We start from the raw sequence: 21623 nt of genomic DNA, 5'->3' as shown, positions 1-21623 counted from the left end.
TAAAATAGACAATCCGCCAAACATAACATACATGGAACACTTCTGGAGCAGCATATGGTCAAACCCGGTACAACATAACAGACATGCATGGTGGATACAAGCAGAAACAGACACATACAAGATGATACCACAAATGCCTGAAGTGATAATTTTGCAACATGAAGTCACCCTAGCAATTAATTCTACACACAATTGGAAAGCCCCTGGAAAAGAAAAAATAGCAAATTTCTGGCTAAAGAAGTTCACCTCAACACATTCACATCTAACTAAATTATTTAACAGTTACATTGCAGACCCATACACAGTCCCTGATGCACTTACACAAGGAATAACTTATCTGGAACCTAAAGATCAAGCAGACACAGCAAACCCAGCAAAATTTCGCCCCATAACATGCCTACCAACAATTTACAAAATATTAACTTCAGTCATTACACAGAACAAAATTATAAATGAAGAACAAAAAGGCTGCTGCAAAGGAGCACGAGGATGTAAAGAGCAACTGATAATAGATGCAGAGGTGACATATCAAGCTAAAACTAAACAAAGGTCACTACACTATGCATACATTGATTACCAAAAAGCTTTTGATAGTGTACCCCACTCATGGTTACTACAGATATTGGAAATATACAAAGTAGATCCTAAATTGATACAGTTCCTAAACATAGTAATGAAAAATTGGAAAACCACACTTAATATCCAAACAGATTCAAATAATATCACATCACAGCCAATACAGATTAAGTGTGGAATATACCAAGGAGACTCATTAAGTCCTTTCTGGTTCTGTCTTGCTCTAAACCCACTATCCAACATGCTAAATAATACAAATTATGGATATAATATTACTGGAACATACCAACACAAAATCACACATTTGCTATACATGGATGATCTAAAACTACTGGCAGCAACAAATCAACAACTCAAACAATTACTAAAGATAACAGAAGTATTCAGCAATGATATAAATATGGCTTTCGGAACAGACAAATGTAAGAAAAATAACATAGTCAAGGGAAAACACACTAAACAAGAAGATTACATATTGGATAACCACAGCGACTGCATAGAAGCGAGGGGAAAAAACAGATGCCTATAAATATCTAGGATACAGACAAAAAATAGGAATAGATAATACAAATATTAAAGAAGAACTAAAAGAAAAATATAGACAAAGACTGACAAAAATACTAAAAACAGAACTGACAGCAAGAAACAAGACAAAAGCTATAAATACTTATGCTATACCAATATTGACCTACTCATTTGGAGTAGTGAAATGGAGTAACTTAGAACTAGAAGCACTCAATACACTTACACGATCACAATGCCACAAATGTAGAATACATCACATACATTCAGCAACAGAAAGATTCACATTAAGCAGAAAGGAAGGAGGAAGGGGTTTTATCTACATAAAAAAACTACATCATGGACAGGTAGACAATTTAAGAAAATTCCTTATACAACGAGCAGAAACTAGCAAAATACACAAAACAATCACTCATATAAATTCATTGGCTACACCATTGCAATTTTATAACCACTTCTACAACCGTTTAGATCACATAACATCAACAGATACAAAGAAAGTAAATTGGAAAAAGAAAACACTACATGGCAAGCACCCGTACCATTTAATACAGCCACACATTGATCAAGACGCATCCAACACATGGCTAAGAAAAGGCAATATATATAGTGAGACAGAAGGATTCATGATTGCAATACAGGATCAAACAATAAACACCAGATATAACAGCAAGCATATTATTAAAGATCCCAATACCACAACAGATAAATGCAGACTTTGCAAACAACAAATAGAAACAGTAGATCACATCACAAGCAGATGTACAATACTAGCAAATACAGAACACACCAGAAGACATGACAATGTAGCAAAAATAATACATCAACAGCTTGCCATACAACATAAACTAATAAAACAGCACGTTCCCACATACAAGTATGCACCACAAAATGTACTGGAGAATGATGAATACAAATTATACTGGAATAGAACCATTATAACAGATAACACAACACCACATAACAAACCTGACATCATACTCGCCAATAAAAAGAAGAAATTAACACGACTAATCGAAATATCCATACCCAATACAACAAATATACGGAAGAAAACAGGAGAAAAAATTGAAAATTACATCCAAATGGCAGAGGAAGTCAAGAACATGTGGCATCAGGATAAAGTTGAAATTATACCAATTATACTATCAACTACAGGAGTCATACCACACAATATCCACCAGTACATCAACGCAATACAGCTACATCCAAACATATATATACAACTACAGAAACCTGTAATTATTGATACATGTTCAATTACCCGAAAGTTTTTAAATGCAATGTAACATATACTGTACAGTTAAAAGGAAGTCATGCTTGATCAAGGTCCGTGTCACTTTCCATTTTTAACCAGACGTAACGTCTGAGAAAGGAAAGAAAGAAGTAATAATAATAGCCTGTGTACCGTGTTCCACAAATATACACAAAATGTACAGGGCTATTTTGAAAAATATTTAAGTGTAAGTAATTTTTATATCTGCATTTTATATTGACGGATATCTGAATGTCAGATAGATAATATCCTGTTTGTTAATACAGATGTAAAATGTAATTTTATTCTATGAAAAATTTCATTGGATCATGTTGCTTATGACAGCAGTGTATTGTGTTCTTCAATGCAGAATGAACATGTGTCTTTGACCAGTTTTATTGCAATGGGCACTGATCACCCACAAAAGTGTGACCCCATTGTGACTCGGTGCTACCCATGTCTGGGCCAACCAAATCATTTTCTCCACTTTGGTTTTGACTTCTCAGTGTGGAACAGGTAGCTCCTGTCAAAACAGAGGCACTGTCGGCAGTCGGTACATTCGTTACGGTCAATATTGACAGAGTTGACAGTACTCACGTCCTCCGGCATGTAGCTGTAACCAAACTATCTTGTTTGTACTGCAGGTTCCCCCATACACCAGCAATGCTGCAGTGGTGCAGAGTACCCACAGTCGCCGACCTCCAGCGTGAGCTGCCTGGCAGCGGGGCTGAGTGGGCTGTCCACGGGCGGGGTGCCACTCGCACTCGACCTGCGAGTGACACCGTCGCCCCCGTCGATGTCGCAGGCGCCGCCGCTGGGCACGATCCGTGAGGAGCTCAACCGGCAGAGCCGACAGCAGCACCGGCAGATGCACCCGCAGATTAGCCTCACAGACGAGATGGGTGACGAGGTCACCCTTGTCGCGCCTCCGCACTACTACTGCCCGCCCTCGCTGCCTCCGCCATTTGCGGTAAGTCTGCACGGGATGTGTGCCGTATTCGAGTTGCGGTTGGTCGTCAGTGTTCTTTAGGTGTAGAAATTGTGTCAGATGTTCTGAAGTAGTTGCAGTTTGATATTGTTATCGATTTGACGTATCTTGTGCTGTAGAATTTCCAGTGACTGAAACTTACTGTATTTGGGGATGTAATCAGGTGAGCTGCTCGGACTCTTGCCAAAGTGGTGAGCCATCATACAGCTCATTACAAGTGCGGCAAGCTGTGATGGGAGGAGGATGGGAGGAGAAACGGGTCTGAATGGGCATAGCAGGTGCCTGTATCACATTTTTGAGATGTGGTCCACACAGCTGCAACTTGCTGATGTGATTTCTGTCAGATTTGTTATAGTTTTAAAGAATACTGTACTGGGAGATGTGACTGTGAAACAGTGGTTATGGGACGGCTGTGTATAAATCATGATAGCCTTAACTTCTGACATACCTTTAAAATGAATAACACTGTTTCACACAAAGTTTCTGGTGATACAACTCTCGCATTTGGTGACCATTGTATTTGCATATTAAATGCACGAACTGTGTTCATCAGAGCACTGTGCTCAAGTCATCAGAGGAATGTGAATAATTTAGGAAATGACGGTCTAGTAGTTGAGGCATCGATTGTCGACAGTTGACAGGTGCACAAATGAATCTGAGGACAGTTCTGTCATTCAAACAAAACAGTCTTCGTAGCCATCGAGTATGTGTACACACACAGATGTACAGTTGCATTGCTACATTGTCCTGCCCGAGTGCACAGTGCCAGCAGTTGGAATCGTGTGGGGAAGGGGTCGTATTGGATGGAGTGGGAGAAGAAGGAAGTTGGAGGGTGGGCCAGGGAAGCAGGACCGACAGCTCTGAGGGAGAGGCAGCAGCTGCACAGGACTGGAATGTGGCACAGGTGAGCACGGCCTGGCTGCCAGCAGATGGAGTCATGCAGAGTGCATGACAGTGTGCGAGGAAGGAATGGGAGCTAGAGACAGAGTTGGAGGTTAGGGAAGCTGCATAGAAGAGGGTGTGAATGCAGCACGAGAGAAGTTATACGCTGATTAAAATGGCTTAGTGATAGACAGATTACCGTGGCTGGGGACAGTGTCACCGGCATGCAGCTGGCTTTGCTATTAGAGGCTGTACCTCCAAAATGAGCAACAAGGGGAGCACACGGCACTCGAGAGTGAACTACAATTGTTAGGCGATCGGCCTGTAGCACGTGCTCACCAAAATTTCAACCACAGAGTTATTTTGGTTGTACTGTTATTGTGAGTACATATTGATGTTTTGGGTGGGTATAGTGGACAAGTCATCCCCCTAGCAAGGGGTCAGGAACGGATGTGGCATCAGGCTGGACAAGAATAATTCATAGAAATTTGGCTGAATGTCAGAAATGTTGTCAGCATCTTATACAGGTATGACAATAACCCACCACAGCAGCTATTTGAGGCATTATTACCTTTACTACTTAAATTACCTGAACACAGAAGACAGTAATTATAAGGGGCAATCACAGAGTTTGTGTTCAAAAGCTATACAATCCAGAATCAGTATACCAGTCAGGCAGAATCACTGTGAGGGTTGAGTCAAATGTCTCACCGATGGACCAGAATTATGATACCCATTTTGGAAAACACTGTGTCTGCTATGTGAAGAAAACCGTAACTGCCTGTCGTACATTCTCATCTGACAGGAATTGTCATCCCTTCGAGACGTTTTTTTATGGGACCGAAGGTGTGATAATCACAGGGGAAGAGATCGTGACTGTAGGGTGGGTGTTAAAGTTCTACCACTTGAGTTGGCATAATTTCTGATCTCTCCCAGATCGACTGATGTCCTTTGTTGAATCTGGGTTAGCACAGAACTTGACACATCATTCCACAACTGTAATTTCCGACAGATGTGCTACCTCGTACCCTTTCTTCATTCCCTGACAGATGTGTACCAGTGTTCGTCCTTCAACAGCTGTTGAAAGAATAACAGCACTTCAGTCCTGTTTGGATGTTGACATTTGGTAAAAACATTGTCATACTTCACATTTGTGCACTTACTGAACACACATCAGAAAGCTACAAATGCGGCACTAATCATTTGCCTGCGCATCGGTGCTTGGAGCTGCAGTATGCTGAATATACACTGCAGCAACATCCCCAAACAGAAATTTTTTGATCACCGCTTACATTTGCTAATGCTATTTTAGTACTTTTTCTGTCACCAAAGCCCATATATAAAGTGGGTTCCGTACATATATAGTGAAAATTGTAGAGATAAAGTATGTGAGATGAGGAACTAATGGTCAGAAATAAATAAGGCACACACTGGTAAAAGTTCACTGATATGATGGGCAATTGTTTGTTACTAGATGTAATCCAAGTGCCCACCGTATCGGTGCAACTTCAGAAAATGGTATACACTTGTCTCAGATTACTGGCAACAGTTCTCTATCGGCTTGTCGGCTGGTATTGTACGAGATTGACTAGTGTGACCTTATTTGCTCCAGGACCTTCTATAAGGGAGATGTCACAGTTTTTGGACACTGCATTCCTCATTGTTGTCTGTGAGATGTTGTGCACTCCCTAACTCTGATATAAGTGTCCACGAGCAGCAGAACCACAGACACACTTTTGGGATAGGAAGAGGTGGTCATACAGTACAATTGCCAAACCTTATAACTACAGATGTCTACCATATGGTGTTATGTGCGGTTGTTGGTTGCAAAACTGCAGCAAAAGTTGAAGGAGGAGTTGGATGGTAAACTCCTAGCTTCTTTTTTCATTGTACAACAGGCACGTAGGGCATGTGGAAAAAACTTACACACCATCGTAAAACGTGTGTTGAGATCGGTGGCTGCCATTTGAATAGTTGTAATGCTCGTATGTTATTGCTATAAAGTGTATGACTTGTTTGTATTGGTGAAAAACGAAATTTTAATTTTTAATCATTAATTTTTCATCTCAAAGTACACGTCTGTATAATTTGACATCAGAACTACTTTGGGGAATGCTAGATTAAAGAAAGGTGTTACCGTATTAATAAATGTATTATAATATTAACTAGAAAACACTTCCTGATGTTCTACAAAAATGTATTGTACTTCTGTGCCGTAGAATCTCTGTCTGAGGTTTCCTACTTCATGTCCGTTTAAAGGTGTTCATATTGTACTCGTTCATGACCATGACCTCTTTTCACTCCAGGCAGGTGCCGGGATGGTTCCTCTGAAAGGGCACGGCCGACGTCCTTCCCTAATCCGATGAGGCCGATGACCACACTGTCTGGTCTCCTTCCCCAAACAACCAACCAACCAACCTGACCTCTTTGGTTGTTTGCGTCAGTTATGATCTTTGGTCATTACCTCTGCAGTAGTGTGTCCTGCTAATATTGATAACAAGTGTAGTTGACCACTGTCTCACTTGGAGAAGTTGCACTTGGAATTGTAGATATTGTTGCTGCATGTTATACTTCAAATGCTTGTGTTGTTCTTTGAGTCTTTTCTAACATTAGTACTAAAGTCTCAACACACAATAGTTTATCTGTTCTATTCATTGTAGTAAGGTTCACAGTTTTTTCAAAATGATTAATATTACCACCTGCTGCCCATATTTTCTCCTGGAGGAAGTTCCAAAAGCTGGGAATAGACTTTTTCTACTTTTATTCACCCTGTCACCAGTACAGAAAACTCCACTTCCGTATGTAAATGTGATCAGCCTCGTAATTATACTTCTTTCAAGCATATTTTCCTTTTGATGCAATGTAGATAAATAGGTAAAGACATTTCTGAAAAGCTTTTGACAATGAACAAGTTTAAGTCAAATTTTGTGCAAGTTTGCTGTGGAACTAAAATGTCTATATGCATGCAAATATGTTTATACATGCTGCACCTAGAAGCCATGTAACCACTGCTGGAAACAGTTAGTCACTCTCTTTTGTCTAAGTTTCATAAAGATTTTAGCTGCATTACAATGCAATATATCACCTTGCAATATAAAAATGTCTCTATGTAAACAGGACCAGTAGAAACCTGATTTCAAAACATGAGGTAAACAGATCAAGCACCTGAAGATGGGCTCCCAAGGTTCAGAATGCATTGAAATAAAAATCACAGCTATTGGCTGAAGGTGATTTTTTTTTTTTTTTTTTTTTTTCTCTCCAGAAGTAACACAAACATGATGACGCTGGCAACAGTGGACAATATAAGGACATTTTTAAAGGATTTTGATGTATTATTTGAAAGTGAATTGTGTTTTGTAGAAGAGTTTGCTGGGAATGACACAACACAGACAGCAAGCATTGTTGAAGACATGTTTTGATGTCTTCAGCATAATTTTATATACTGGAAAAAACACAAAAAGAAAGTGAAAAAGTTGGTCAAAGGCTGAATTTGAAGAAACCTCTAATGACCAAAGGCTGAATTTGAAGAAAACATCTAATGAGTCACCTTCTCTTGTCTGTCAATCTGAATTGCAAGGATACCATTCTATGCATTGGGCCTCTGAGGCTCCTTGTTTGTCACATAATTTTGATAACATTCAAGAACTGCCTATGTCTCCTACTACAGATGCTGTATTGCCTCATAGTCACTGTAAATGATGCGTCCAAGTGGAGTGGGCATAAAGGTCCTGGAAGCAGGGATGCAGGTGTGTACCTTCAGACTCTTTGGGCCTCGACCACATTGATGACGTAATTAAGTAGGTCAGCAGCTCAAATTTTGTTTCTTGTTGTTAAAATATGCAGGCTTATACATTTCTTTCTTTGAATTGTAATCTGGAATCAGAACTGTGGCTCACTTCGTAGTTTATCTACGATCCCCATGCATATGTTGTAGTCTTACAAAAAGTTCAGTTCACTCATTTTTCTCTCCTTGGTTTTTGCATTGTGTTTAATGTGGCTCCCAAATGTTCCACAAAGCTGCCTTGTTTTCTATGGGGGGCATTCCCATCGAGGGGATTTAAGTTCTTGATAATGGTAGAAGAATAGGAAGTACTTTTCTTCAACTGATCTTGATTCTGCTTTCTGCACTGTCCAGTTACAGATGCACTTTGGACCATTCTCCATTTTATAAGGAATAGTTTATTCATTTGTTATGAAAAAGTCCACAGAGTACTTTGAGAGCTGGTGATTTTAACTGTATGTTGTGTCCTTAGGATCAGTCTCTCAATTTTAATTTCTGTCAGGAGTTGCAAAATTTACTTTGTTCCTTGAAACTGCAAGACATTTGGATCTGTAAATGTCTGACTCTTGTCGAATTTACCTATTTTACTGTTACTTCTAGCAGTAGATCTACAGATTTTATTTATCTGTTTGGATGCATAGCACTATTTTGGCTGTCAATGTCATCTCTGCCAAGCTTCACAGACCACTGCACAGTGACTATTACTTTAAATCCTGCGCTGCAGCCACTGAAATTGTATTGATCAGCATGGGTGCTGCGTGTGGTGCAGTTGGAGTGATTCGGGAAGTGCAGAATCGTAATCTCCATTCAGGTGTGCGATACGCCTCCAATTTGGAATGGTGGATTCAACGGCAAAGCCAAGGCTTCAGCAAATGTCAATTCAATTCTGTGCCAATAGAGTGTGGGAATCTCGGAGGATGCAAGAATTTTACTACCCTTTATTATATGACCTTTAAAATAGCGCTCATCAGGCTCTCCTGTGGTTTGCAGATAGCAAATGAGTGAAGGAGCAATTGTCACAGTTGAGGCAGCATGAAACAGAAGGGTCAAGGGTGCGATCCAAACCATGTGCTTTGGTCATGGATGAACTGACTTCTCTATCTGATTTAACAGCACACGTGCTATTGACATGCATGTATTATGTTTCTCAAGTTGGTGGGCAGCAATTTTGTGACAGCACAAAAGGCCCCATATTCCATGCCCTCCGTTAATTCTATGTTGGGCTGCATGAAGTACCCATTCCTGTCGATATGACATCGGATTCCTTTGTTCTTGCTCTGGATTGTAGACTTGCTCCCACTCATAATGCTGCATTTTAGATGTTTTTCAGTGTGATGATGTTAGGGACCTTATTGTCGGATTGCCTTCTTGCAAATTGCTGAAGCTGAATGGTCTGCCAAAAGACTCTTATGTGCTTTTTTGGCCTTTGTTGGGTACCACTTTTACATTGCCGTTGAATGAAGTGTTGAAAGGGATGTTGGTGCCTGACTCTTTTAAGGTTGACAAAATTTTGTTAGTTCTTAAAAGTTCTGATTAGGCAGCGATTGATAAATTTCACCTGGTTACCATATTAAAGTTTGATTAAAAGACTGTGGCAAGGGCAGTGAATAGCTTGCTGTCTGCTTTGCTGGAGAAAGTTGTTCCTGACCATCAAAATTGTGTTCCTGGTTATTCTAGTCCGACCCTGGTAGCTGAATGTCTTGATCTTGTATTGGTGACCGCTGTTACTTCTGTTCCACGTGCTCTGGCTTTTATGGATTTTGACGAGGTGTTCAATCCTGTCAGCCATGACTTCCTGTTGCAGGTTCACTATTGACATGCAAAGGCTCTTTTCTAATTTGTTTATGAGTATTCGAGCTTTCACGGTTGTCAGTGGCCAAGTGATACAACCCCGATTAACATCCATAGAAGTTCACTCTCAGTTTCATCATTTGTTGTATCACTCGACACCCTTGTTTGCAGGATCACTGCTCATTTACGAGGGGGCCCTTTTAGGTGAGACGATCTTGGTGGGCACGTACACAGATGATACGATGGTGTTACAACATTCTCCTGCTGAGATTCCATTCCTCATGGCTAGTATGAATGCCTTTTGTCTTGTAGCTGGTACCCACATCAACAAAGGCAAATGTTGGTCAATGCAAGTCATTTCATGGGCATCGGTGGTCAATCAGCATAAGCTTTTGGGAGTCATAATTTATCAGTCACCAATTAAAATGGCTACACTTAATTGGGAGTCAGTTATGGGGAAGATACAAGGTTCAATCTTGAAGCATGAGCGGTGTTTCCTTAACCTGCTTCAGAAAATTCAGACCCTGCATATCTGTGTCTTGTGCAAAGCATACTACATCACTCGGGTCTTTCACTTCCCTCAATGATTGCTAAGAAACTGAAACAGCTGTCTAAGTCATTTTTTATGGAAACATTGCATTTTTTTATTACAAAATGAGGTGGTTACATGTGTGCATCCCCTCTGGGGTTTGAAAATTTCCAATACTTAAAAGAAAACGTCTGTGTTGTTTGTTCAGTCCACTGTGTTGACTATCTCTAATGCACTCCACTCATTCATGTCTTAGTTGTTTTAGTGTCTACAGTTGAGCAGTCTTGACCCACATGTCAGTGACAGTTGATTGAATTTTTAGTTAAAACATGACCATGAATTTTTTATTGTTGTCAGTTATTTGGGCTGACATTCTACACAGGCTGCATCTCACGACCAAATTTTTGTTAATGCCTGTTGGTGGGCTTGATTGTTCGGCACATGTTGAACAAGCATCACCACAAACTTCTAAAAAAACAGTGTGATTTCATCTTAGTCTTCCTGTTGTACCAATGACAGTGGTATCAAGTGATCCATAAACTGTTATCCACCAATGAGCACGTAATTCGTATTAGACTTAGTGTCATGTGTTAGTGCAGTCGCTGTCCCACCACAGACAAGCTACAGCATTATTTATTTGCCATGGTCACGTTGCAAACTCACTCTGTCTTAAAAGACAGTTCACATAGCTAACTTGCTCAGTTGAGACTGCCCTATCAGCTGATACCCTGTTGTGTCCATTGTATGGTGTCATTGAGCTCTTGCTTGCTTTTGTCGCTCGTATTTCCACTGATACATGTGACATCAACATTTTGAACTTCACATTCCACTGGCATACTTTCTGAAGGTTATTGATCTGATTGTGCACACACTCCCAAGTGCGGGTGTGCATCCCCTCAGTATGTATAGCACATCCTTGCAAAACTTGATCAAAATTGGTCATCCATAGGTCATCACAGGTTAAAATCTTGTCCAAAAATGCATCACCATTGCTATTGAAACAATTTAGGAGTTCATTGCAAATGGGAAATCTCTGGTCTTTATGATGAATGGTAAGCTTTATAATAATAATAATAATAATAATAATAATGTTTATTTGTCCATGTTAACTTTACAGTCTTGGACATTGTCATTTTTTGTACAATTATATCAATATCATGTCATTCCAAGAATGAATATATGCATCAAGTTGCACATTGTATATCATTCCATGCAATAATGTTATAAACATACATATCACTCCATACATATAATGATTATATACATCAATTAGCCAATAATAACAATACCACCACTAATATAGGGCAGTATGTAAAAGAATAAACTAACAGTACTGTAGCTCAGAATTCTTTTAATGAGTATAAACATCTTTCTATTAACAAATTTTTCAACTTGCACTTGGGAAGATTGCCGTGGAGTTGCTTTATATTTTTTGGCAACTTATTATAGAATTGTCCCCAGTTACATATGAACTGTGGTCTGCAGCTTTCTTGTTAGTCCGTATCCTATGATAGTCACTTTTGGCTCGAGTATTGTAATTATGGGTGTCACTGTTCTTTACACTATTTTCCTCATTCTCTTTTACAAACATTATGGTTTTAAGTACATACAATGAGTACATAGTCAGTAATTTAAAATTTTTGAAATAGTCCCTACAGGACTGGCGTTTGCTTATATTAGCAATTATCCTAACTGCTCTCTTTTGAAGCCTGAAGGATGTTATATTTAAGTAAACATCAATTGAACCAGTGACCAACTCTCTTGCCAAGATTGTCAACTAAAAGTTTTAGTTCCTTGCTTATGATGATGCCTTCAATATATACGTTTGCCTGTTTAATTATTGAATGATGCTTATATAATATTAGGTTGGTGCATAAGTTCATAGTGTTTTTCCATAAATTTAGTAAACACAACAGATACACATAACAGGCACTTCAGTATCAATAATACTTACCCCTTCACTATGTACAACCTTCTACCAATTCTGGGATAACTTTTTGATTCTGTGACTGTAGAAATCACCCAGTTTTGAGGCAAAGAACTCGTCAAGCCATGTTAAATGTGCAATTTTGTACGGAAAGGAATTTCCTTGAGGGTTGTTTGGTAAAGAATGGAAAAGGTGAATAAGGTGTTTGTGGATGACTTTGCAACTGAACTTTTGTATAGTGTTTTTGGTCAGTGTAGCAGAATGCAGGCGGGTGCTATCGTGGAGTAGCATCACTTCACACAGTCTTTCTGGTTGTTGTTCTCTGATTGTGTCTGCAATACATCTCACCTGTTGACAATAAATGTCAGTAGTAATGGATACACCAGATGCATACTGTTATCTTTTGTAGATGGGCACTGATCTTTGTACAGGAAATTGCCACTTTGGGCTCAACCATTCCTTTTCTTTTCCTTATGTTAGCATAAAGACACCATTTCTTGCTACCGGTAATGATACAGGATAGAAATGGTTGGTGTTTGTCATGAGCCATTTGATGATGAGCAGCAGAGATCCACATATGGCCACCTGCTGATTTTCACGATTTTATCTCGGAGCATAGGCTCGATTTTCAAACCTTTCCCTTTGGATGCACATGTTGCACGATGGTGGTACGATCGTAGTTCATCACCTTTGTCAGTTCTTGAGTACACTTAAGTGGACCATTGTGGATTAGAGTGTTTAAACGATCATCAAACCACAAAGTTCTTCTCGAATGTGGAGAGTCACTAATGTCAAAACGATCATCCTTAAAATGAGAAAACCATTTTCTTGCCATGCTCTTTCCAGTTGCATTATTCCCGCACATGGCACAAATGTTTCTGGCTGCCTTTGCTGATTTCACCCTTCCACTGAACTCGAACAGAAGTGTATGTGGGAAATGTTCAGATCTCTCCATTTGGTACTTAATTTTCTAGCATCCAGGATCTCCAAATGACAAAATGACAATATGTAAACTCAAATAGCAACAGTGAACTACAAATAACAATCAATAAATAAACCGGTAGCAGCTGGAATACCAACACACAAAGCACAACAGCTATGAACCTAAAGATAACATGCTAAGTTACAGATAGGCACAATTAAGACATTTACACGTAAGCTTTCAGCCACAGCCTTTGTCGAAAAAGAGAAACACACATCATTCATTCACGCAAGCAAGCACACCTCTTACACACGTGTCTGCCAGCTCTGGCATCTTGGGCCGGAATTCTTCTCCCTCATCTTATTAACATTATTATTCTATTGTACTCTGTTACTGTTGCATTCTGGCCTGAGCTGCCAGAGTTGTGCGGTCATGTATGTGTGAGGGGTGCTTGCCTGCATGAGAATGAACGGTGCCTGTTTCTCTTTTTCCAGCGAAGGCTATGGCCAAAAGCTTGTATGTAAGTGTGTTTTAACTGTGCCTGTCTGTGCAACATAGTCTGTTATCTTTATGATAAGTAGCACTCTATCTTTTCCTGCATTATTGATGTTCCTACCTGAAGTTCCATTATTTAAAAAAGTTACAAACTTATGCAGCAAACTAATAATAACAAATACAAATGTAGCTCTAGCATAATCTATAATCTGTTTTTAATCATGAATATATATACAACTGCAGAGTTCCTTTTGTCATCCTAAGGATGAAAAACAGGACAACTTACTGCTTCACTATTAGAGTTGTACAGTAAATCATCAAATATTAATGGGTGTGTGTAACCTCAGTTTTCTTGGTCATATATGGAAAAATAACAATGTGGACATAATAAGAACCCCATGTTATACTCACCAACATAAGACTGATCAGCCAAAACATTGTGACTGCCCACCTAAACTTTTGACATGGATAGTAGTATGGAAGCAATGAGGCCTTGGTAGGTCACTGGAGGGAGTTGGCACCACACCCACACACATACACACGTCACCTAATTCACATCAATTGGAACTTGTTACTGTGTTCCTTGAACCACTCCATCACACTCTTGGCCTTTTGACATGGTATATTATCTTACTGAAAAATGCCATGCCGTCAGGAAGCATGATTGTCATGAAGGGGTGTGCAACCAGTGCAGGATACTCCTTGGCCAAGCTTCGCCTTGCACAAGCTCTGTGGACCCGTGGATGCCCAAGTGAATATTTCCCAGAGCATAATGGATCTGCTGCCAGCTTGTCTCCCTCCTGCAGTACAGGTGTCAAGGAGTTGTTCCCCGGAAGATGACAGATCGAGTCCTCCCATCAGCGTGTTGAAGAAGGTACCAGAATTCGTAAGACCGTGCAATGCTTTGTGACTGTGCTAACATCCGTGCCAAAGGTCACGTGTCCATTTCAGTCGTAGTTGCCGATGTCGCGGTGTTAACATTGTCACATGCGTGGGTCGTCAGCTGCTGAGGCCTGTCGCTAGGAGTGTTCGGTGCACTGTGTGTTCAGACAAACTTGTACTCTCACCTCAGTTTTCTGCCTGTCCTGTTTTACCAGTCGGCCCAGCCTACGAGGTCCGACATCACCAATGAGGGTTGGCTGCCAACCCCAAGACATCTGGATGTTTCACCTCAGTTTTGCCACATGTTGAAGACACTCACCACAGCCCTTCTCAAACATCCAACAAGTCGTGCAGTTTCTGAAATGCTCGTACCAAGCCTCTGGGCCGTCACAGTCTACCCTCAGGTCAAACTCGGAGAGATGGTGCACCTTTCCCACGTTACACGTGCATAACCTGCTCACCGATACTACATGTCACTTATATTACACGCACCATGAGTGTGCCTCATTAGCAGTCATTTTTCATCACGTTACGTTGCTATCACCTGGGTGGTTTTGTATCGATAGTAAGTTGGTGGTCATAATGTTGTTGCTGATCAGTGTATGTTGTTGTTGTGGTCTTCAGTCCTGAGACTGGTTTGATGCAGCTCTCCATGCTACTCTATCCTGTGCAAGCTTTTTCATCTCCCAGTACCTACTGCAACCTACATCCTTCTGAATCTGCTTAGTGTATTCATCTCTTGGTCTCCCTCTACGATTTTTACCCTCCACGCTGCCCTCCAATACTAAATTGGTGATCCCTTGATGCCTCAGAACATGTCCTACCAACCGATCCCTTCTTCTGGTCAAGTTGTGCCACAAACTTCTCTTCTCCCCAATCCTATTCAATACTTCCTCATTAGTTATGTGATCTACCCATCTAATCTTCAGCATTCTTCTGTAGCACCACATTTCGAAAGCTTCTATTCTCTTCTTGTCCAAACTATTTATCGTCCATGTTTCACTTCCATACATGGCTACACTCCATACGAATACTTTCAGAAATGACTTCCTGACACTTAAATCAATACTGGATGTTAACAAATTTCTCTTCTTCAGAAACGCTTTCCTTGCCATTGCCAGCCTACATTTTATATCCTCTCTACTTCGACCATCATCAGTTATTTTGCTCCCCAAATAGCAAAACTCCTTTACTACTTTAAGTGCCTCATTTCCTAATCTAATTCCCTCAGCATCACCCGACTTAATTAGACTACATTCCATTATCCTTGTTTTGCTTTTGTTGATGTTCATCTTATATCCTCCTTTCAAGACACTGTCCATTCCATTCAACTGCTCTTCCAAAGCCTTTGCTGTATCTGACAGAATTACAATGTCATCGGCGAACCTCAAAGTTTTTATTTCTTCTCCATGAATTTTAATACCTACTCCGAATTTTTCTTTTGTTTCCTTTACTGCTTGCTCAATATACAGATTGAACAACATCGGGGAGAGGCTACAACCCTGTCTTACTCCCTTCCCAACCACTGCTTCCCTTTCATGTCCCTCGACTCTTATAACTGCCATTTGGTTTCTGTACAAATTGTAAATAGCCTTTCGCTCCCTGTATTTTACCCCTGCCACCTTTAGAATTTGAAAGAGAGTATTCCAGTCAACATTGTCAAAAGCTTTCTCTAAGTCTACAAATGCTAGAAACGTAGGTTTGCCTTTCCTTAATCTTTCTTCTAAGATAAGTCGTAAGGTCAGTATTGCCTCACGTGTTCCAGTGTTTCTACGGAATCCAAACTGATCTTCCCCGAGGTTGGCTTCTACTAGTTTTTCCATTCGTCTGTAAAGAATTCGTGTTAGTATTTTGCAGCTGTGACTTATTAAGCTGATAGTTCGGTAATTTTCACATCTGTCAACACCTGCTTTCTTTGGGATTGGAATTATTATATTCTTCTTGAAGTCTGAGGGTATTTCGCCTGTTTCATACATCTTGCTCACCAGATGGTAGAGTTTTGTCAGGACTGGCTCTCCCACGGCCGTCAGTAGTTCCAATGGAATATTGTCTACTCCGGGGGCCTTGTTTCGACTCAGGTCTTTCATTGCTCTGTCAAACTCTTCACGCAGTATCGTATCTCCCATTTCATCTTCATCTACATCCTCTTCCATTTCCATAATATTGTCCTCAAGTACATCGCCCTTGTATAGACCCTCTATATACTCCTTCCACCTTTCTGCTTTCCCTTCTTTGCTTAGAACTGGGTTTCCGTCTGAGCTCTTGATATTCATACAAGTCGTTCTCTTATCTCCAAAGGTCTCTCTAATTTTCCTGTAGGCGGTATCTATCTTATCCCTAGTGAGATAGGCCTCTACATCCTTACATTTGTCCTCTAGCCATCCCTGCTTAGCCATTTTGCACTTCCTGTCGATCTCATTTTTGAGACGTTTGTATTCCTTTTTGCCTGTTTCACTTACTGCATTTTTATATTTTCTCCTTTCATCAATTAAATTCAATATTTCTTCTGTTACCCAAGGATTTCTACTAGCCCTCGTCTTTTTACCTACTTGATCCTCTGCTGCCTTCACTACTTCATCCCTCAAAGCTACCCATTCTTCTTCTACTGTATTTATTTCCCCCATTCCTGTCAATTGCTCCCTTATGCTCTCCCTGAATCTCTGTACAACCTCTGGTTCTTTTAGTTTACCCAGGTCCCATCTCCTTAAATTCCCACCTTTTTGCAGTTTCTTCAGTTTTAATCTACAGGTCATAACCAATAGATTGTGGTCAGAGTCCACATCTGCCCCTGGAAATGTCTTACAATTTAAAACCTGGTTCCTAAATCTCTGTCTTACCATTATATAATCTATCTGATACCTTTTAGTATCTCCAGGGTTCTTCCATGTATACAACCTTCTTTCATGATTCTTAAACCAAGTGTTAGTTATGATTATGTTGTGCTCTGTGCAAAATTCTACCAGGCGGCTTCCTCTTTCATTTCTGTCCCCCAATCAGTGTATATTCACAGTAAACAAGAAAGATTTGAATGAATCATATAGTGTACCAAAAACAACAATATAATGTAAGGGAATCAGATGAGACACAAAAAAATACAGATATACTTTCTTACAGATATGCAGAACATTACATCAGATGTATGGATTTTAATATATAATACAACCAATAAATATTTAACGTATTTGTAGCTGGTTGGAGCTAACATATTTTGGCCATATCATCTAAAGGCAACTGAGTATGTATTAGGGATATTATTTGTATTCTGAAGTTGACAACTAGATGGATGGACAACTAAATACAAATAGATTTTATGAAAAATGCACACATCCTATTTGTATGATTTAAAATCAATACACTGAGAAATTTATTTGATGTGACCTCATGTTAAAGTACATAATAAGTTCATAACATCCTGATGCAAAGGAAGACAAACTAATAAAGTCTGTCTAAAGGAAAGTTTGATATGTGTAAGAATAGTTCACACTTGTCCTAATAACCAAAGACTACAGCAAGTGAAGTAAAACAATTACGGACTTCTTATAACCTAAGAAAAATTATTTAGAAAGCTCTAGTTTTTAAGATCTTTTAGGTAATTGAAAACAGTATCAGGCTGGAATAAATCTCAGTCCAGCCCTTTATTGACCTTATGAAACATAACCATTTGTCCTATTAGTAACAATGATTTTACATAACATGATGTGATGCACTGTTGTAATTTCAACATTTTCCCTGTTCATAAAGCGAGCACACTGATGCTCTAATACCAAAACCTGTTGTAATATGACATGCAGTCATACAGCAGCGTGTTATGAATATTTATGTGAATTTAATGGGTTTTCTGAAAAGCTCACTCTCCCATTGTGCAAGATAAGAGGAACACTGCATGGTTTATAATTTGTTCTAATTGCCATGATACTCATCTGTGTCACTACATTTTCTGTGTGTGCCAATGGTGAGGCTGCGGTCTTTGAGGTGTATTCAGAAAGTATCAGGGTTTTTGTTTTTTTGTGTGTGGTTTATTAGTGCAATTTGCATGTTTTTTCATTTTTCTGTTGGTAAACATGCCTGAAAAGAAAGTTCACTTTATTAGCTGTATCTGATAGTTTGTTATCAACTATCAAAGACATTACCTTCATTTTACCAAATAAGTGAAAGATAACCACTCACCTGTAGTAGACTGATGGGTGGCACATAGAATTATGTAGTTGAATTTTATACAGCCTTCGCATTTGAGGCAAACGCATTTGTTCGGATGCAGACTCTTAGCAGCAACACACCACCATTCTCACATCAGCTTTCACTGGATGTAATTACCCCATCAGCTTAGTTCAAAAGCAGATTTCCTGGACCATCACATCCAAACCTGGTACTGCTGATCTCTCCAAAAAAATGGCTTCGGAGCTCACCACTGGTCATTCAGTATTATCCTGGTCTGAAATGTATTAATCAGCTAATTCGACAAGGCCTGTGACTTCCTAAAATCATGCCCTGAAATGAGATGCACTCTGTCTGAGATTTTGTGTACCGCACCTAGAATAGATTTGTATAGCCCTCCCAATCTCCGCAATATTCATCCTTCTCCTGCACCCGTCTCCCTACCCTATGGCTCCTACCCCTGTGACCATCCCCACTGCAAGACTTGCGCTACACACCCTCCTACCACCACCTATAACAACCCTATAACTGGCAAAAAGTATATGATCAAAGGGAGAGCCACCTGTGAAACAACGCATCATATACGAGCTGTTTGGCCTTTCACATCGGCACGACTACAACCAAATTATCAGTTAGGATGAATGGGCATAGGCAGAGGGTGTATACTGGCAACACACAGTAACCTGTTGCAGAGCATGCTTTACAACATGACAATCATGACCTCGGTGCCTGTTTCACCACAGGCGTCATCTGGATTCTTCCCCCAGACACCAGTTTCTCAGAACTCCATAGGTGGGAACCAGCGTTACAACATGTCCTTGCTTCTTGCCAAGCACCTAGCCTTAATTTATGTTAATTTCTTCCGTCTCAGCATTCCTTCACAATAACTACTTCTTTCTTCTCTGTGTTTTAGTTTTCTACATCTTTCATTTTCTTATCTGTCTATTTTTCGCCACCCTCCTCCCACCTCTGATATGTACAGTGCACTTACCTTTTCACTCATATTAACTCTTACACAATGTTTTAGCAGTAATCTCTGTCTTGTATATTACTCTCATATTAACTCTTACACAATGTTTTAGCAGTAATCTCTGTCTTGCATATTACTCTGTCTTCCACCTTTAAGCTCTCAGGTTTTCATATCTCATCTGATACAGTCCCCAACAATCCGTCTTTTCTTCTCATCTCATCCAGTGTCTCCCGTGACCCATGGTGCTGGGTGACTTTTCTGAAATCTACCCCTTTTGCTAGACCTCTCCAGGCCTTTTCCTTCACCCCCCTTCCTTCCACTTCAACCGTTATAACCATCTTTCATGCGTGTGTGTACTGCTGCCACTGCTGTCACTTTTGTCTGTACACCACACATCAGTCTGCTGTAGGTGAGTGAATGGTTCTCTTTCCCTTATTTAAAAAAAAATGAATGTAATTACTTTGACACTTGACCACAGACTAAATATCTGATATGGCTGACAGTGTAAAGTCACGTTTCAGACAGGTTTACCAACAGAACAATGAAATAAACATGTAAATCATACTAATAAAATGTACGAAATCGCAAAAACCCGCTTCCCTTTCCCGTATGTAAAATAAGGGAATGGGTAGTGTAGGTGATTATTTATTTTGTATAAACATTCATTGGAGAATTTATATAAATTTTACAAAAAAGAAATGGAATAATGTGCAGCAAGGTTTTAGAATTCTAAATATATCTATGAGAAAACAAGGATTTATGAATTGTGTAAATATTTTTAAGAAGGCTGTGAAGATATTGAAAGCTACTACTGCCCTGAATGGCCTTGCACATAATCAACTGATCAAATTGTGGAAAATATAAAAGAAATTATTATGAAGAATCACTGAATCACTATCAAAGAAGCTACTGGTGTTGTCAGTGCATCAGGCCATCTAATTTTTAGGATGTTTTAGGTATTAAATGTGAGATAGCAAAATTTTTCCCAAAATTGTGAACTAGTAAAAAAGTGGGAAATGCAAGTTGCTCAGGAATTGCTAGATGAAGCCAACAGTGAAGCAAAACTACTGAAATGTGTCATAAGAGGTGATGAAAAGTGGATTTAAAGATGATGCCAAATTTAAGGGTCAGTCATTCTGGTGGAAGCATTTGGGGCCACAGAGACTGAGAAATGCTTGACAAGTGTGGTCACATGTGGTGGCTACTCTCACTGTGTTCTGTAAATTTAACACCATAGTGCATCATGAGTTCTTGCCAAAAGATTGAACAATCAATAAAAATTACTACTTAAAAGTTGAATGCCAGTTGTGTAAAGCAAACTGTAAAGACCACCCAGAGTTTTCATGAAACAATTCATGGCATTTGCACTATGATAGCGCACTTACTCAACTTTCTTCTTGTTCTTGAATTTGTGGTCCAAAACAATACTATAATGATACAAAAATAAAAATTTGCATTATTTTTTCAAGGAACCTTATATATAAAGTATACAATACAAAGGTCGAAGAATGGAGCAAACACACATACAGTGGGCATATGTAGTGGATAAATGCCATAGTGCAATGGGAGGGAAGAGGAAATGTGATGCAGTTGGTCATGAATACAATTAATTTTGAGGTTCATGGTGTGGTGTACCATTGAACAGTATAAGGCATTTAATGCACCATAGTAATTGTTATTAAATATTAATTAATGCATGGCACAGGAACTTTTTAAGTTTTGCTGCTTTTACGTTATATTGACCCCTCAATGGCTCAGTGGTAAAGCATCAGACTACAGATCTGAAGTTAAGAACCTTCAACATCGCAGTGCGTCAGCAATCGTTGGTTAATACATTAAAAAACTAGAAACCCACCTTGATTGCGAAAAAAGCACCTAGTGTTAACCTAGGTTTCGGCGTAGAAGGTGTAGTTATCTACGCCGAAACCTAGGTTAACACTAGGTGCTT

The 21623-nt window shown here is 39.6% G+C and overlaps 1 protein-coding gene across 1 annotated transcript in view; it reads left to right on the top strand.

Moving 5' to 3' along the window:
- The window catches only part of LOC124544969 (serine/threonine-protein kinase SIK3-like), a 181409-nt gene that overhangs the window by 150585 nt on the left and 9201 nt on the right, over positions 1–21623 (top strand). Inside the window, exon 18 of the mRNA XM_047123717.1 lies at positions 2998–3323. Within this exon, the coding sequence (XP_046979673.1) occupies positions 2998–3323 (326 nt within the window). The remainder of the gene's footprint in view (positions 1–2997; positions 3324–21623) is intronic.

The sequence above is a fragment of the Schistocerca americana genome, chromosome 8, assembly GCF_021461395.2.
Source record: "Schistocerca americana isolate TAMUIC-IGC-003095 chromosome 8, iqSchAmer2.1, whole genome shotgun sequence".
NCBI lineage: Eukaryota > Metazoa > Arthropoda > Insecta > Orthoptera > Acrididae > Schistocerca > Schistocerca americana.
Note: the sequence above shows the minus strand (reverse complement) of the source record. Positions and strands in the feature narration are given on the sequence as shown.